Raw genomic sequence first — 18,396 nt, 5'->3', positions numbered from 1 at the left:
AGCCAGATACCCGCTCATTTGCGGACGTGTAACGTTAGTTGCTACATCCGTATTTTCTCTGATTTCAGTTACGATGCATATAACTGAAAGAAGGGGATAATATTGGAGAAACTCTTTGTTGGGAATCTTTGAATTCCCTAGTTTTATATCAAGCCAATAATTTATAAGTTTTGTTGCAATACTACCATTATCTGAAAGATTGGTCATCATTTTTGGGCAGAGCAAGGGCTTGTACCTGTCATCTTCTTGATTGAGTTTTCCGCATAATCCATTGATTGTATATCTCTCACAGATTTAAAGCTGTATTGCATACTATTCTTGTGTTGGTTGAGTAGTGTTTTGTTGGTATCATATAGTGGTGAATTCTGGGCACTGCATATCATTGTATATTATTGAAATTTATGTTGATTCATTTTTGTATTGTAACCTATTGTATAATAAACCATTTATATTTTTGCATAAACGCTTGTACCCTGTTTTACTGATTGCACAAAATAATCAGGTTCTTGATTGAACTCTTTAAGATGTTTATGTCCATCTAACGGGTCAATATAGTTTGCATAATTTTTCTTTTGACCCGATAATTTTTTTTTTTTATATTGATATAAAGCATTTGCTTTATATACCCGACATAAAATGGAGGCCCCGGTAGCGAGATCGAGTTAATTCTTTGATTATTTGTGCAAATAGTAAACCGTTCCATACGTTTCTTGGCTAACCAGATTATTCATAGATCCGTGTATAACTTTATTGTAAGAAAATGAGTGCAGCCGGTAGTGAAGCCGGTTGTGATGTTGCAACAGGAGATTGTCCATCTAGCCCGGAGCAGTTAATCCATAACGTTGTTGAATATGTAAATTCACATTTAGATTTGGATCATGATGTGGCTGCATGGATAAGTGAGTTGCAGGCAGAAGCCAAGAGAGAATGTGTGGATGTATGGACGCCACTTGGCACAGTCAGGAGACAACTAACTTATCTTGATGTGCTTAGAAATACCGCAGGTAAAAACCAACACCTCTTAAAGATGTTGCCATCAATTTTGTATGCATTATTAGAGGTCAGCATTTTCTCAGAGAGTAGACATATGCATATAACAAAAATGAAAGCATATATATCCCATATGGAAGAAAGATTAGAATCTTCAAATGCATCGATCGAGGACTTAAAATGTGAGCTCGATCACAGCCATGCTGCCTATCACAAATTAAAAAGTGAGGCAGAGGAGCTGCACATCCGTTATAGCAGTCTGCAGCAAACAAATGAACTAAGCCAAACTGTAGCTGATGTTCAAGGTGATATGTCTGATCATGAGGGATATCCAGACCCTCCAATTCTCACACCCCAAAATGTAGATATGTCATCATCACATGCTCTTAAAGCGCAATCCATCCGAGACCTTAAGCCCCCTGAGGGTGATGGCATGATTACACAGGAGGTCTTAACCCATTTCAGTCAGGCGTGTCAAGCTGTAACCGCCTTACTAGGCGCTAGCGACGCAAAAGGCCGCAGAAGTGCCCCTCCACGTCCTCCTCTAGAGAGGAATGTTAGGGTTAAGTCACCTGTGCCAAGTGGGTCTGATGGAAGTGAGCGGAGCGTGAGTGATTGTGACAGTGATGTGGGAAAGCGTGTGATCCAATCCCTACCATGCAGGCATAAGATTGCCCATCAGGGGGATGAGAGTTTCAGACGACCAACATATGCTGAGGTGGTCTCTAGAAAGAAAAATACCCAGTGTTCAGAAAAGGATCAGAACTCCTCGAGTATCATTAAGTTTCTAAATGTCACTGTGCCCAAATTCTCTAAAAAGGGTTCTCCTGAAATTGCCAATCACTTAGAACTGTACCAGTCCACCATGGATTCTTTAAAATTGTATTCTGATGCGGACAGGATCAGGTTCCTACCATGGGCATTTGATGGTAAATATCGCCACTACTTTATTTCATTTAGGGAGAGGGGAATTCAGGATTGGCAGGATGTTTTGCATGAGGTCAAATTAGAATTTGGACCTTACCGTACTGTTACTGCTGCAAAACGTGATATCTATAAACTTACATGTAGACCCAATCAGAGTCCCCGTGAATTCCTCCCTATCCTTAAAAATGCCTATGGGTTGGCGTATAGATCCCCAAACTGGGAGTCTGAGGAGTTCAAACAGCTGTTTTATGATGCAATGCCCATGCAAATTAAACTTAGCTTGGCTAGAGATCTTGATCTCAAAGCTCCCTTGGACAGGTTGGTGACGGCTGCCACCTCACTGTATAACATCAGTGAATGCCATGCTACAGGTGAGAGGAGATATAAAAAGTCCCCAGAACAAAGCATAGCAGAAGCTAAGGTAAACCCTAGCTTCAAATTTGAAACGCAGCCACGTAAGTACCCTCAGTCTACAGGACCTGTCCAACAAACCCAGCGACAACAGTTAGGACCCAAGCAAACAAGACCTCAGAGCCCCAATGGGCCAGAGGGGGATAACTCCAGTGCTGGCAGGTTTAACTACCGTCCCCGATATTACAATAGGGGTCCCCAAGGGGGATACAGGCGCTGGAACAACAGGCCCAGACAACAGAAGGAAAATAGGCCTGAATCCCCTACCTCACCTAGAAGTCGGTCACCCACTTCTAATAAGGGCACACCAGAGGTCCAAACTGTGCGCAAACCAAACAATCGTTTGGATCAGTTGGCAGATCAAGTGGCCAAATTACAGGAGATCGTTAGTAAAATGTCCCAGGTGTCAACTGGAAAACAGCCTGAGTCTTTTTTAGGGGCAACTGCAGGACCCAGCTCAGCCCCATAATGCAGGCAGGGCAGGGTCAGAGCCCAGGCCGGTGCAAGGCTACTGAGATGGTTGTAAAAGAATCTAATGTGATTTCTAATCCTACTTTGCCTTGCAGTGTTCTTGTCCCTAAAATTGAGGCCAAGGAGGAGATGTCTAACATGTTGTCTATATTACAGTCTAATCATGATGATTCCTGCACTAATGTGTCTTCTCCAGTGAGTGATCCTATCACCTCAGCGTCCATCTGCGAGCTGCCGTCTGTAAGCTGTGATGTGATCCAGTGTTCTCCGAAGGTGGGGGCTGCTGCTGCCACCGCGAGCAGCAAGAATTCCAAGAATTCATCAGAGGTCGCGACGCTGCAGAAAGGTCAAATCCTTAACAAATGTCAAATAAGTGATCACCCTAATTTTTTATGTGATTTGTTTCAGATAGAAGGCCGATATTTTCTTGATTCCTATCTCCAAGATGAACTTATCGGACCAATCAGGGGTTTACTTGACACAGGATCACAAGCCACTATATTGTCATATAGTTACTTCCAACAAGTATTAGAGGTGACAGCAAAGAAGCCGAAACTGAAATCGTTTGATGGCTCTTTGATAAGTGTCGGCGGAGGCGCTTTGCAGGTAAAAGGTACATCATGGTTAAAATTCAAAATTGGTAAGAAGATAATTAGACATCCCACTCTGATCGTGGACCTTCCCTATGATCGGCTGATCATAGGAATTGACCTCCTGAGAAGATTGAGTTCCATAGTAGACTTCATCAATGAAGCCGTCTGGACTCAGGTGAAGGCACCCATTGCCTATGAGTACTCTTGCAATGCACAATCCCAACGTAATTGTCATGTGATTGAGGAAAGGTTTAACTCTGTTGAAGTTCATTTTAGGAACAATCAAACACCGGATGTCACAATCCTGAAAAATGGTAAACCCGAGGAAGCCGTCAGCAGTGCCGCACATACCATAGCCATCCAGAAGGACAGAATTGAAAAGGTAACCCTGGATGGGGATGCATTAACTATTTCTCTTAAAGGGAGAAGTTCCGAAGTCGCGGACCTGACCAGGCATACTCAATCCATGGTACGGTTTGAGAAGATTAATGATAACTTATTGATTCCCGTACAGGTGAACAATATGGCCCGGGTGAAATACGCCAAGATGGATCTGAAATCCGAAGCCAGTTACATAAGCCTAAGTCTGTTGAAACAGATCGCTAATCCTAAAATGATTAAAGTTTCCTCTCCACAGGACCAATGGGTTCATGATCTGGATGGAGATTCCCAGAGTCATAATGTGATTGCAAGATGTCTTTTGTCTATTTCCATAGGAGATAAAACCACAGAACATTTATTCATTGTGTTGAATGAACCACGGTACCAGCTGTACATAGGTAATGACCTTCTACACCGATTTGCCGTGCAGATTGATCTGGTCAACAATACTCTATGGTCCAGATTACCTGGGAACCCGGAGGGATTCCAGGATGAAGAACAAGCCTTGAGATGGGGACAACAGATGCCCTATGCCGTGAGTATCATGGTTGCAGACGAGTTTAAAATCCCTGAAGGATGTAAACCATTTCTTCTTCCCATTCAAATAAAGAAGGGACAAAAACTGAAGAATGCAGATGCTTTGATCTGTTTGTCCAACCGGATGCAGCAACTCGGCCTGAAGGTAAAGCCAACTCCCATGATAAACATCCATCAGGATCCATTGCATATGGTAATTCATAACATGGCTCCCCATAGTATATCTCTGCAAAAAGACACTATCATTGGTCTGGCTATGGATTCGGAGTATTACACTTTTGGTTTCCAAAATGATGTTATTGGACTGATTCCTGATGAATACCTGACAGAAGAACAGGTAGTGGAGCAACAATTTTCCTCAACACCTGAGGGGTTATTTAATATCCACTCTGTTTATCCTTTCAGCTCTGAAGAAGGTACATGCCACATTGAAGAATCATCATTGATTTTCAACCATGAGATTGATGAGAAGGAGTACGAGTCATGCCAACCAGGAAAGGATAAGGTACGCAATACTCACAACGATTTAACTAGTGAGCTTGAAGAAGCTTACGAGTTAAGTCAACCTGAAATCTTTCCAGAATTTCAGGAACGGGTGGAAGAGCAAATCTCTGTGGCTGATGCATGTTCTGAGGAGTCGGAGCGTCAACAGCTAAAGGGGCTCTTCGCCGAATTCCAGGACATGTTTGCTAAGGATTCTTACGACTGTGGGGAAACTAACCTACACGTTGCAAGAATCCAAACGGATCCCAATGCACCCCCTGTATATGTTAAACAGTACCGACTTCCGCTGGCGGCATATGAGTCGCTATCGGAAATCGTCAAAAACTTGGAGAAGCGGGGGATCATCCGTCCAGTGCACAGCTCCTTCAACCATCCTGTGCTTGGGATTCTCAAACCCAATGGTCAATTCCGGCTCTGTTCGGACCTAAGGCAGTTAAACAAACGTGTATACATGTCCGGATGGCCCGTACCATATATTGACCAGAGTTTAGCGCAAATACAGGGTTCCAAAATTTTCACTGCTCTGGATTGTGCGCAAGGATATTGGACAATTAAAGTGGATGAGAGGGATCAATACAAACTGGCCTTTACATTTGGAAAGCAACAATATGCATGGACCCGATTACCTTTCGGGTACATAAATGCGGGTCATGAGTTTGCTGTGTTCATGCATAAGGCAATGCCTGATGCCACTGAACGAGGTACCTTATCCTATGTGGATGACATCCTAATCAAAAGTACAACTTTTGAGGAGCATATTGCGGAACTGAGGCATGTACTAACCCAACTAAGAAACGCTGGTGTAAAACTTTCTTTACAGAAGGCTCAATGGTGTCGTACCAAAGTCAATTTTTTAGGTCACGAAATCACTGCCGATGGAATTAACCCACAGAAGAAGAAAGTGGAAGCAGTGATCAACACAAAGTCACCTACAAATACCAAGGAGTTGAGATCCTTCCTGGGCATGATGAACTATTCACGTAAGTTCATAGATAACTATGCCGAGATTACAAAACCTCTTTTGCAGTTGCTGAAGAAAGGAGTAGAATGGGAATGGAGTGAACGTCACGAGCAAGCTGTGAATGAGCTCAAAACCAGACTTATCCAGGCCCCATGCCTTGCCTATCCAGAAGGTGGAAAACCCTTTTACATTGAAACAGGCTTCACCAACAAAAGCGTGAGTGCAGTCCTTTTCCAAAAACAGGACAACCTAAACAAGATCATTGCCTATGCCAGCAAGTCCTTATCACCGGTTGAGGTAAAGTTCAATGACTGTGAAAAAGCATTACTGTCAACTGTGTGGGCTTTGCAATATTTCAGGAGTTTTATCCAGGGCGAAAAGATCATTGTGGAAACCGCACACCAACCCCTGCAATATTTGCAGAGTGATAGAATCAAGGATGGGAATTTATCAAACAGCAGGATAACCGCCTGGACGATGTCCTTAATGGGATGGCCATTGGAAATCAGGTACAAACAAAATAATAAGAATCCAGTTGCTCAAGGATTAGCCGAACTGCATGATTGTTCCAATTCAGGACATGAAGGTGAATTACCACAAAATGATTTCCTGGAAGAGCAATCTTCATCTCCATACAAGTCTTATGAAGAAGAATACTGCAAATCCTTACCATGTGTATATGTTGACGGCTGTTCTTTCCATACCGATATAGGAACTGAACGCACATTGGTTGCAGGTATCGGAATCGTATGGAATAACACATTCCCAGACATGTCCGTCGGATACAAAATTGGTCCCAAAAGTAGCCAGTTCGCGGAGCTCACCGCTGTGTATAAAGCTATACAAATGGCTATTGATTCTGGTCTTAAAGAGTTTGTTATAATCACAGATTCTAATTATGTTCACAGTAGCTTCGTGGAGTACTTCCCTGGATGGAAAAGGTCTAATATGGCAAGAAGTAACAATAAGCCTGTCAAGCATGGTAAAATGTTCTGTAAGATCGACGCGATGGTTACCACCCATGATCTCACCATTTATTGGAAAAAGGTAAGAGGTCACTCAAAATCTCCAGGTATGGATAAGGAGGGGAATGATTTGGCAGATTCCCTCGCTAAACAAGCAGCCATTAATGGAGAAGTTTTGGACGTGGATGACCTCATGGGAACTATTCAAGTGGATGCAATGACAAGAAGACAGGCCCAAAAGGAAACCGAAGCCAATGTGGCCCAATGGAGCCAAGATTCCCCAAGTGAGGACCTTATCGCGAGTCAAAAGGGGGATCCAGTTATCGGTATGTTTTACAACCACATTGAAGATCCACAGAATTGTCCCATCACTATGGAAGACTGTGCAAGCAAAGAAGAGTTACGAATTTTGATGAAGGGTAAGTCCCAATTCTCGTTACAGGATGGATTGTTGGTAAGAACCTCAAAGAATGGTATCTCACAATGGGTAGTACCCACAGCATACCGAGGTTTGATGGTACAACACGCCCATGACGCCCCAACGGCTGGTCATCGAGGTGAGAAGTTAACGTATGAATTATTACGGGATTACGCTTATTGGCCTCATATGTTGCAAGACGTTCGCACATATTGTCAAGGATGTTTAATATGCCCTCAATTCCAGCCGCAAGCACCCACTCATCGGGCACCGCTGATGAAAAGGGGGATGTCCATGCCATGGTCAGATATCCAGATTGACTTTATTGGACCAGTAACAACTTCATCAAAAGGCAACAGATATATGTTAACCGTGACTTGTCTATTCACAAAATGGGTAGAATGTTTGCCTTGCAAGACTTGCAGTTCAAGTATGTGTGCGTCTCTACTCATTAACCACGTGTTTTCCAGGTTCGGTCTTCCCCAACGCATCGAGTCCGATCGCGGAGGTCATTTCACTAGTGAGGTGATGACAAAAACGTGGGAGATACTGGGAGTAAAAAGGAAGCTACATATAGCTTACCGGCCAGCCTCTAGTGGTGGAGTGGAACGCTACAACCAAACAATTGTCAACATTCTAAAGAAATTTGTCAATGAATCCGGTAAGGACTGGGATGTAAAGTTGCCTCTGGTTCTCATGGCCATCAGAGCCACTCCAAGCACAGCAACCAAACTTTCTCCCTTCGAAATGATCACAGGAAGGAAGATGGTGTTACCCCAGCATTTACTCTACCGGACAACAGACCAAAATTTGATAAATGCTTCAACAGCCCATCAGTACATAGAGAATCTACGTAAGCACCTTCAACATGCTTTTGCATTTGCCCAGAAGAATCTGGAGAAAGCAGCAGTAAGCGCCAAAACCTACTATGATCTGAAGACTACTCAAAAGGAGTACCAAATTTCCGATCAGGTTTATCTCTATAACTTCGCCCGGGATCAGGTGAAGGAAAGGAAGTTCCTGCCTTCCTGGAAGGGACCCTATGTCGTCACTGACAAATTGTCACCTGTGGTCTACAGGATCAAAATTCCAAAGGGGGATGAATTTATAGAGAAATGGGTGCACATTAATCAATTACGTGTTTGTCATCCTAGGTCACAACTTCGCCAAATGGAAGGATTGCCGGATGATGAAGAGTAAAGAGATAACAAGGTTCCAGCTAAAGACGGAAACCCAGGATTGGTATAGTATGAACATACAAATGAACTAACCTATCCTCATGTATTTTCCTCTGTAACTAGTTATCTCTTGACTCACTTTTGTATCGAGAACTTGCTCTGTCCAAGAAAAGAAACAAGACCAAATCAAAGATGTATGGTAGTATTAACTCTTTTCTTGCAGGAGTGATAAAAAGTGGAAGATGTATGTACTTATATTTGTCATACAATATATTACAGGTGCAAAATGGCACGGAGGGTTGTTGCCGTTATCTACATCGTCCTGATCTTGGGGAAGGAGTTCCAGGCCGAGCCGATTGCTGTACCAGGCCCTTCATCTGGGATCATGCTACAGGATACCACGGGATTCATCTTGACGAATAAGAGGATTCTATCCCAAAAGATCTACGTCAGTTTGGACCCACGTGTCTTCGTCGAGAGACAGTTCAACATTTCTGAGATTTCGTCTCCGGAGATAAAGATTTGGTATCAAATGCACATCGGCTATTCCCAAGAAAGAGTTACACAGATCCTGGAACAGACAAGGAAAACCATGACCAGAGAACAGTTTTCAACAAGTCGACGACCAAAGCGGTTCATTTCTGCAATTACAGCCGCCATAATCTTTGCCGTAGTGGGCACTGTCATTGCCACCGGTGTATCAGCTGTTAATTCCATCTCCATTAAGACATTGGAACTTGAGATCGGTTCACTGAAAAGGAACCTAATAATTATTCATGCAGAGATGGAGGATCAGAAAAAAACATTTATCGGACTTATATTCTGTTGCAGAGGATACTGTCGTTACCGCCGACTTACACTCAAAGTTATTGACTCATTCAATAAATCTTCATGAGAGTCACGAACAGTTTAAACAAGAACTAATGTCTCTGAAGACTCTGAATGAAAAGCCCTTTGTGACATTCCAATATAACCCAACTTCTCTATTGGATTACATTGTAATGAAGGGGGATTTTGTTGTGCTTTTTCATAAGTTTAAACAGTTATATTTACTTATTTTAGTTATAATGGGTATTCATTGCCTTTAAGAGCAATGTTGATTTATATATTCACTGTTTTGTATGGATTTTCATGTAGGCCGAAGTAAGTCCATGAGAAGATTACTGTACTGTTCAAAACTGGTGTTATTGTTACAATATATTATACATTTAGAAAGTTAGAAGATACACCGCACCTGCAGATTCTGAGGCTTTATTGTTTTTCCTATCTGAACATGAATTCCAAAGTGTGAGAATGGTCTAGATGTTCCTCAAAGTATATATTCATGTATCAAAGTTTGTCCCTCAGCCCTGAGACAAGGCCCCAGATGTCAGAGGTGTGAAGTAGTGAAAATATTAGGCATGTATGAGTTAACCCTTAATGGTATGATGCTTATTGCTTATACAACAGTGCCATCTAGATATAAGCGGTTAATACTACATCAGTAGCAAAATTGCATTCTGGGTAGTATTATGACGCCATGCTCCTTATCAATGCACACACCCCTCCAACAATGATTGGTAAGTTCCAAACTCGGAGGGCGTGTTCATCTGATAAGTTTTGGGTTAAGAAACCAGTTACCAGAAAAAAAAGGAGGGAGAAAAGGAAAAAAAAGAGAAACAAACATTTGGATTATAGATCTCTGGAGAATCATTTGGATTATCGGGAAAAACTCTTGAGAGCTGGCTGCCCCAAGACTCTGCACATCACTTGACCCTTGGGTAATGTATATTTTGTTTTATGTAGTATTGATCTAAACTAATTGGCTTGATACTTAGCCAGATACCCGCTCATTTGCGGACGTGTAACGTTAGTTGCTACATCCGTATTTTCTCTGATTTCAGTTACGATGCATATAACTGAAAGAAGGGGATAATATTGGAGAAACTCTTTGTTGGGAATCTTTGAATTCCCTAGTTTTATATCAAGCCAATAATTTATAAGTTTTGTTGCAATACTACCATTATCTGAAAGATTGGTCATCATTTTTGGGCAGAGCAAGGGCTTGTACCTGTCATCTTCTTGATTGAGTTTTCCGCATAATCCATTGATTGTATATCTCTCACAGATTTAAAGCTGTATTGCATACTATTCTTGTGTTGGTTGAGTAGTGTTTTGTTGGTATCATATAGTGGTGAATTCTGGGCACTGCATATCATTGTATATTATTGAAATTTATGTTGATTCATTTTTGTATTGTAACCTATTGTATAATAAACCATTTATATTTTTGCATAGACGCTTGTACCCTGTTTTACTGATTGCACAAAATAATCAGGTTCTTGATTGAACTCTTTAAGATGTTTATGTCCATCTAACGGGTCAATATAGTTTGCATAATTTTTCTTTTGACCCGATAATTTTTTTTTTTTATATTGATATAAAGCATTTGCTTTATATACCCGACAGGCTCTATGAATGGTGAGGCCAGAAGAAGTACAGGCGATAGGAGATTGGTTTGCTGACAGTGCCTCCAGTTCCTTCACATTGTCTCCCACCCAGTCTCCTGCTGAAAGATCAGAGTTGACACCTGCAGCAGATGCCCATCAGTCTTTCACCTCACCCCCTTGCAAATCAGCCAAGCAGTCTGAGCAAAGACTGCAATAGGGCCACGTCCCAATTTTCACTGACAAATATTGCTCATTATACTACAGCGCATCTGCTCAAAGAAATTCACAAATTTTTCTGTTACATTTTCAGGCGAAATTCACAAATTTTTGGCTGTGAGATGCCACTGCTATACCTAGTAGACAGGTTAAAGAAATTCACAAATTTGTCTGTCACATTTTCGGGTGTGATATACCACTGCTTTACCTAGTAGACAGGTTAAAAAAAATTCACTAATTTTTCTGTTACATTTTCGGGTGAAATTAACCAATTTTTGGCTCTAATATACCCCTCCTCTATCTAGTTGACAGCTTAATAAATGTCACAAATTTTTCTTTTACATTTTCGGATGACATTAAACAATTTTTTTCTGTCATAGACCCCTTCTCTACCAAGTAGACAGGTAAATGATTTTCACAAATTTTTCTGTTACATTCTTGGGTTGACATTTTACAATTTTGGATGTGAATAAACCCCTGCTCTACATAGGTGACAGGGACAGAAATTTTTTACAATAATCTGTTCTATTGGTGGGTGACATCAACCCATTTCTGGCGTTGAAGAACCCCTACTCTGCATAGGTGACAGGGACTTAAAAAATCTAAAATTTGTCTTTAATTGGCCCTTTCATTCGATCCTTCTGCTTTAATAATTTGTCCCACATTTCTGCTTCATCACATTGCAGCCATTGACCTCCCTTGGATGGGGTCTCTCTTTCTCACGCTCCCTCTCCGGCGTAGAACCCTGATTCGCCGATAACCGTGATCAAAATTTTGCCGGATAGAAACCCCTGGTCTGCATAGGTGACAGGGAATAAAATTTTAGAAATTCTTCTTTAATTGATGCGCGCCACCTCCTTTCATTCAATGCTTAAACTTTAACAAGTTTTCCCACATTTGCGCTTCAATAACTTTTCCCACATTTGCGCTTCAATAATTTGTCCCACATTTCCGCTCTATTATATTTCATTTGAAACAATTAACCTCCCTTGGATGTGGTCTCTCTTTCTCACGCTCCCTCTCCGGCGTGGAACCCTGATTCGCCGATAACCATGATCAACATGGTAGGCTCAGAAAAGAACATTGAAAGTTGATAGAGAAGATATCCAAATGGATGGTGGACGTCAAGGGGACACCTCTGTATAGTTGACAGGAACATAAATTTCTAAAATTCGTCTGTTACATTGTCAGGTGACATTTTACAAATTGTACAAAAATGACATTCACTACAGATTATATCATGTACCTTTCTAACAGGTCAGAGAATAACCTTTTTGGTGGGAGTTCATCTTTAAGCTAGCTGTCCCTTTCTCTATTAGAAGGCTGGTATCCTGGCCAAAGGGCTGGTGGCACATGGTCTGTGGTTCAGACATCTGACTGACTCCCAGGTCAAAGAGCTGGTGACCCAGGGTCTGTGGCAGAGTATCCTCGTCTCAGTGTCTTTTCCTGGTCACTCATGCAGTCTGGCAAAGTCTCACCTACTAACTATTGGTCCCTATCTGCAGACAACTAGGGGCTCTGATTGCTCCAGTTAATAGCTGAACTAAAATGTTCTAGTGGGAGAGGTGGATGAAAGAATCACTGCCTAAGGCTCCATGCACACGGCCGTGTTTCACAGACGTGTGCGGGCCGTGGAACCGCGGCCTGGATCCCTCCTGAGAGCAGGAGCGCACGGCGTCACTGGTTGCTATGACGCCGTGCGCTCCCTGCTGCCGGCACAGTACAGTAATACACTGGTATAGACCATACCAGTGTATTATTGTATTGCGGCGGCAGCAGGGAGCGCACGGCGTCATAGCAACCAGTGACGCCGTGCGCTCCTGCTCTCAGGAGGGATCCAGGCCGCGGTTCCACGGCCCGCACCCGGCTGTGAAACACGGCCGTGTGCATTCGGCCTAATAGAAACATTGTTACAATTCCAGTCCGCCATAGACTTGAATTGAGCCTCAATACAAGTCAATTGGGATATTTAAGCAGTATTTAGAATTAAGCATCAGTCAAGACAAAGCTTAACTAGACAGTCAATGGGTCATTGTGTCTGCTTTTATCCCTCCAAAATGTAACTGCATATTATCCTATATTAAAAGGGTTCTGCAGTTTGTTTAAACTGAGGAGCTATCCTCTGGATAGATCATCAGCATCTGATCGGTGGGGGTCCGACAACCGGGACCCCCGCCGATCAGCTGTTTGAGGATAGATAATCAGTTTAAACAAACTGCAGAACCTCATTAACTGTGGGAAATGACTAGCTTTGCAATGCATAGGTAGAAAGTCCCACAGTCTCTCCATATAATCTGGCTGTGTATTAACCCTTTCAACAGTGCAATGCAATAACTGTGCAATTTATCGGATATATTAAATAAATATAAAATGCAGTTTAACAATATGAAACATTATAAGTGCACACAACAGAATAAATCACAGGGCACATTCACCCTTCAAAGTGCAAAAAGTAGAGAGTTGATGGCTTTGCATAGTAGCAATAGGGGTAAATGTCAAGGGCATTATGCCTGTTCATAAAAAGCCACTGCTTCTTCCAATACTACAGTGTGTATGTGTGTGTGTGTGTGTGTATAAACATAGGAAGGCATCTTTTCTAAATAAAGGACAATTTTTGGGACATTTTAAAAGCATAAATTCAATGGCGCAGTGTGTTTTTAAAGAGGCTGTTTGTTAACACCATAAGCCATGTGTTTACTCATATATATATATATATATATATGTACCCTACAACGTTTCGAGAGACTATTTCTTTTTCTTATCATAACTATATATGTCAGTGTCACTCTGACAGTATTTTTTTGCGTTCAAAAGCTTAATATTGGAGAAAGAGACAGAAAAAATAAAAATAAAAAAGAGAAATAAAAGAGAGGCTTCATTTTTGGACACTTGTTCAGAACAAGCTACTGCTCCTTCTGATACTAGCATGACATGGACGGGCATTCTGTGAAACAAAGATTGAACTGATTTATGGCTGAAAGAGGACATACATCTCTTTAAAATGTCTGCTTGTGCTATGCCAAGGATGCATTGTGTTGTCAGCATATTTAGACTTAAGATATGTACAAATTATTAATTATTTATAAAAATGTATTATTTATTAAGTAATTCCACCCAGAAATAGACAGCGCAGAATGCCTTATCTTCCTTCATTGCTTCTTTGTGTTGGGTCATTCAGTAACTAGTAAAAGACAGGTGAAGTGGAGCAAAATGAAAAACAAAATAATAATACTGTAGATACACACAAAGGTCCACATGGTGACCGTGCCACTTTCTTGGCATTGTTTGTACTGACACAGAATTTTAGACACAGTATTACTCAGATACAAAAAATGATTTTTTTTCTCACATTTCATGGTTTCAAACTAGAATGTTGGCTTTCTTTGACTACCTTTAGATACATTTATGAAGCGGAAATCCACGATCCCTTTACATGGGACGATGCAGCAGCAGATTTTCAACAATCGCCTGCTTGCTAGTGGAGGAGACCACTGCATTTACATGCATCGATCTCCTCCACAGTATGGGGAGGAGCGATCATTAATGTCATTGCTCGTTCCCATGCTGACTCATTGTTTGTTGGCAGCAGATGCTGTTTATACACCATGATCTGCTGTGGGCAAATGATCATTTTTGTGACCGCACAAATGATCTATTTACCAATGAACGAGCATTTCACTCATTCATCAGGTAATCGGCGGTACATTTACACCGCCGCATAATCGTTAATGAGCACTTTTATGAACGCTCGTTAGAGATTATCTGCAGAGTTCTTGGCCTGTGAAAAGGGCCCTTTAGAGTTGTACAATTTAGGGCAATTTAAAGTTGGTCTAAAAATTTTTGTGGCAGAATTTTGGTGCATTGGGACAGATTTTAGGTGTGCAGATAGATTTTTGGAAAATTGGGGCAGAGTTTATCACAAAAGCAGAATAAAGCAGATAAAAAATTTCAGGGCACATGGACTTAGATAATCCAACAAATATAAACTAAACTAGACAATCTAAAGATGCACCAACTTTGTCATCCAGCATCAGCCACTTTGATAAACTTTACTACTAAATACTATTAGAAAGGCTCCACCAGCAAACTACTGGAGCTCAGCCTTTCAGTTACCAGCTGAAAGAAGACAGATAAATCAAATAATAATATAGGCTGGCTCACAGTATTTTTGCATCAAATACAATATTTATTAATATAAAATGCAACTACGTAAATATCAACATGTCAGCACAAATACATATACGTGTATATTGTATAGATATAGACAGTGCGGAGCTCACGCACTAACCTATACAGACTGGAGTACTCCTAACAAATAGATAAAGACCTTATGACTATACTGGACCTGCAAACTTTCAGTTGAAACCACAGAAAATGTCCACGGACTATATATGAATTGGTCAGTTTGTTGGAACCGAACAGGTTCAAAAGTTGTCCTTCTAACAGTAAGCTCTGTATTTAGGTACCTTTTGACGGTGATGATAATACTGCCTTTCAAATTGCAGCGTTCGCTCTCTCTCCACTTTGGGAGCGGGCTTCCGACACGTTCTCTCAGCGTCCCACGTGACCAGCTGGATGGCAAGTCGCTGGTTAATGACGTAGGTGCTTGGAGCCGTAGGGTTGGCGGAAGCTAATGCAGCTACGATGTTGCTTGCTTGAGCCCGTCAGGTTACCGGAGCTTGATGTAGCAGAGTTTGCTTGATAGTTCGTTTGACTCTGTTCTGTAGCGTTGATATACAAGCGGACAGGTAGATAATAGCATAGGGTTTCTTTCAATGGCTGAAAAAGTCCTTTTGTTTAGCTTGGCACATTTTCAGACTGTCTACAAATTTGCCAGGATTAGTAAATGTGGCCTGTGTGTGTGTGTGAAAAAGTAACTCTCTCTTAGGCCTCCTTCACACACATTTTTTCTGCCTTTTAAATGTGTTAATGTTGTTTTTGCAAGGGTTTTTGGTGGCGTTTTGCAAATCCCATGGAAAAGCTTATGGAGAAAAACACTAAAAAAACACATACGTAGTGCATGTATTTTGAAAAAGAAAAAACACAAAAACATTGACTTGAAATGCTACAAAAGCAATAATAAATAAAAAAATAATAATCCACAAACTTTGTTGTGGCACACCCCCCAAAAACTAAAACTCCAAATAGGAGTTTTGGCACTATTGTGCTACCCCACATACAGTGCAAATAAGGCTCTGTTCACATTTGTGTCATGTCATCTGTTTACTTACAGTGCTAGATCCTCCATTGTCTTGCCTTCAAGAGACTTCAAACAGAGCCACTGTCAATAGTATGAACTGAGTGTACATGTACGGATGGGCCATGCTCCATACACATTTGAGCGGCTCCATCTAGAAAATGTATGAATATATATATTTTTTTTTTCTGTTGTATGGAAAAGTCGAGTTCCTTTGGCTTTTTAATGCATTTGAAAGGGAAAACCAATATACTGGACAAATGAAAGCCAAACAGTATAAGAAATGGCCATTGGCATTGCGTTCTTTTCTATAGCAGGTTAGAAGCTGTAAGGATTACATTTTATTTTACTACTGAGTAGGGCCGACTGTAGAGATAATAGAGAGATATTGAGATGATAGAGAAATAGAGATGATAGCTAAATAGATAGATAGATATATAGATAGATAGATAGAGTTACATAACCATATTTCCGTTTCAGTAAGGGCCTTTAATAGGTCAGTGATCTGCAAGATGCGGTGAAAGATAGGACATGTCCTATCTTTTGCGGCATGGACCCAGAAGCACATGGAAGCCTTCCCTGGGCTTCTGGGTCCATACCTCCACGTTGCAAACGATAGAACATGTCCTATCTTTCACTGCATTTTGCAGATCAGGGACCCATTGAAGTCAGCGGGTTCGCATTGTGATGCAGAGCGCACACGGCCAGTGCCTGTTTTTTGCAGACCCACAGTTTGCCGTCCACAACATGGGCACCGGGGATGCAGCCTTAGGGCCAATTCAGATGGGCGTATGTTTTTGATGGTCCTGAAAAATGAGGATCCATTTTTTTTTTCTGGTCAGTTCTGCATGTCCACAGAAAAACGGATTGCATTCCGCATTTTTACAGACCCAAAGACTGCAATGGGGCCACGTCCCCATTTTTTATTTCTTTTGCAGAAGAAGAGATGCGGACAGCACACTGAGTGCTGCCTGCATCTATTGGGGCCCCATAGAAGTGAATGGGCCCGCATCTAATCCGCAAATTGCTGATCAGATGCAGAAAGCAACATTGGGCTGTCTGAATTTTCCCTTAGATTCATGAGCTTCAGTGACCAACAGAACTGCCAGTATATAAGTTTAAACATGAATTTCTGAATATAAAAATGTGTTATATTCTGCTACATTCTGTTTGTACTGTAGGATGCAATTATATGTGAAATATAGTTCTCAAGCAGTTTTATGTCTTACTAGGCTATAAGCCTCAAGGTCTAACAATATTTGTGATAGGAGACACACTGATTCTGTCCTTGTAGAATAGCAGTCATTCACTAAACCAGACTAAAAGGAACCAGTAAGGACAGGGGCATAGACAAATTAGCACAAAATTATGGTTTTGGTGAAGTACATGTTAAACTAAAATACATAAAAAGAGTTAAAAACATTGAAACTTCAACTGTGAAAACATTCAGCCATCCATACTATACAGTATATTGAACCGCTATGTACATTTGAGGATCATTTGGTTGCGCTGGACTATTGAGTTGTCCTACCTCTTATAATTGCTGTAGCTAACAATTTGGAGATTGGAGGAGGCTATGAATTTGGAAGTTCTTGAAGTCGAAATAAACTGGTTAGAAGCTGTCACTGGCTAATGGAGAGGCCATTGAGGTGGTAATAAGTAGGAAGTAGAGAAGTGTCTTATATAGCATGTCACCACTCTCAGTGCTGTATAAGTATCCAAGATACCATATAAAAGAGATGATACCTGGTATACAGTGTCAGACTGGGCCCACCAGTAAACTTTATTTTGGGGGCCCACTGTACAGATACATTCATATATTACCTGCTCACAGAGCAGCAAGATGCTACCAGATGATTAGATATGGGGGTCCCTGCAGTGACTGAGAAGGTAGGTCCTGTGGAGAAGAGGACCCTGGCAGCTTTCCTCTATACCTAGAAGTCATCTCAGCTCTGATCGTGTCTATAATAATAACCTGGGGAGTTTCTATAATAATCTATCACGTTTTTTTATATGAACATCGGCCGGTTGAGGTGCTGTACATTGGATATACGTGTGTAGTACAGTAAGTCTACTGTGTTATGTGCTACTTGTGCAGGTGGTGGGAGACTAGGGGCCCCCCTTGCTCAGGGGCCCACCGGGGGATTCACCTGTACCACTGTGGGCCAGTCCGAGCCTGCTGGTATATGAGGGCAAAAGCCTTTCTTCAAAGAGACCT

General features: G+C 41.5%; 1 protein-coding gene across 3 annotated transcripts; it reads left to right on the top strand.

Annotated features, from left to right (window-relative positions):
- The first annotated feature begins 1,661 nt into the window (after nucleotides 1-1,661).
- On the top strand, nucleotides 1,662-8,757 carry LOC122933097. Of its 3 annotated transcripts, none has more exons than XR_006388381.1 (4): nucleotides 1,662-3,774; nucleotides 3,907-4,308; nucleotides 8,313-8,400; nucleotides 8,616-8,757. XR_006388381.1 is itself a non-coding variant. In XM_044287866.1 (4 exons), the coding sequence occupies exons 1-3, from the start codon at nucleotides 2,797-2,799 to the stop codon at nucleotides 8,346-8,348; spliced, it is 1,416 nt and encodes a 471-aa protein (XP_044143801.1). In that variant the 5' UTR covers nucleotides 1,662-2,796; the 3' UTR covers nucleotides 8,349-8,395; nucleotides 8,616-8,740. The 3 variants fall into 3 exon arrangements, 1 of the variants encoding a protein (XP_044143801.1); XR_006388382.1 differs by having other exon boundaries at nucleotides 8,313-8,405; nucleotides 8,616-8,753; XM_044287866.1 differs by having other exon boundaries at nucleotides 8,313-8,395; nucleotides 8,616-8,740.
- Nucleotides 8,758-18,396: the final 9,639 nt, after the last annotated feature.

This window comes from Bufo gargarizans, chromosome 3 (assembly GCF_014858855.1).
Source record: "Bufo gargarizans isolate SCDJY-AF-19 chromosome 3, ASM1485885v1, whole genome shotgun sequence".
In the NCBI taxonomy this organism is placed as follows: domain Eukaryota; kingdom Metazoa; phylum Chordata; class Amphibia; order Anura; family Bufonidae; genus Bufo; species Bufo gargarizans.
This window is presented reverse-complemented; position numbering and strand designations above follow the sequence as displayed.

Bases quoted from the DNA above. Each gene is read 5' to 3' on its own strand.
- LOC122933097 (XM_044287866.1), top strand. From the start codon at position 2,797: ATGCAGGCAGGGCAGGGTCAGAGCCCAGGCCGGTGCAAGGCTACTGAG. The intron at 3,775-3,906 runs GTAACCCTGGAT...ATTCCCGTACAG, and splicing joins AGAAGGACAGAATTGAAAAG to GTGAACAATATGGCCCGGGT. The intron at 4,309-8,312 runs GTGAGTATCATG...TTGTCATCCTAG, and splicing joins GACAACAGATGCCCTATGCC to GTCACAACTTCGCCAAATGG.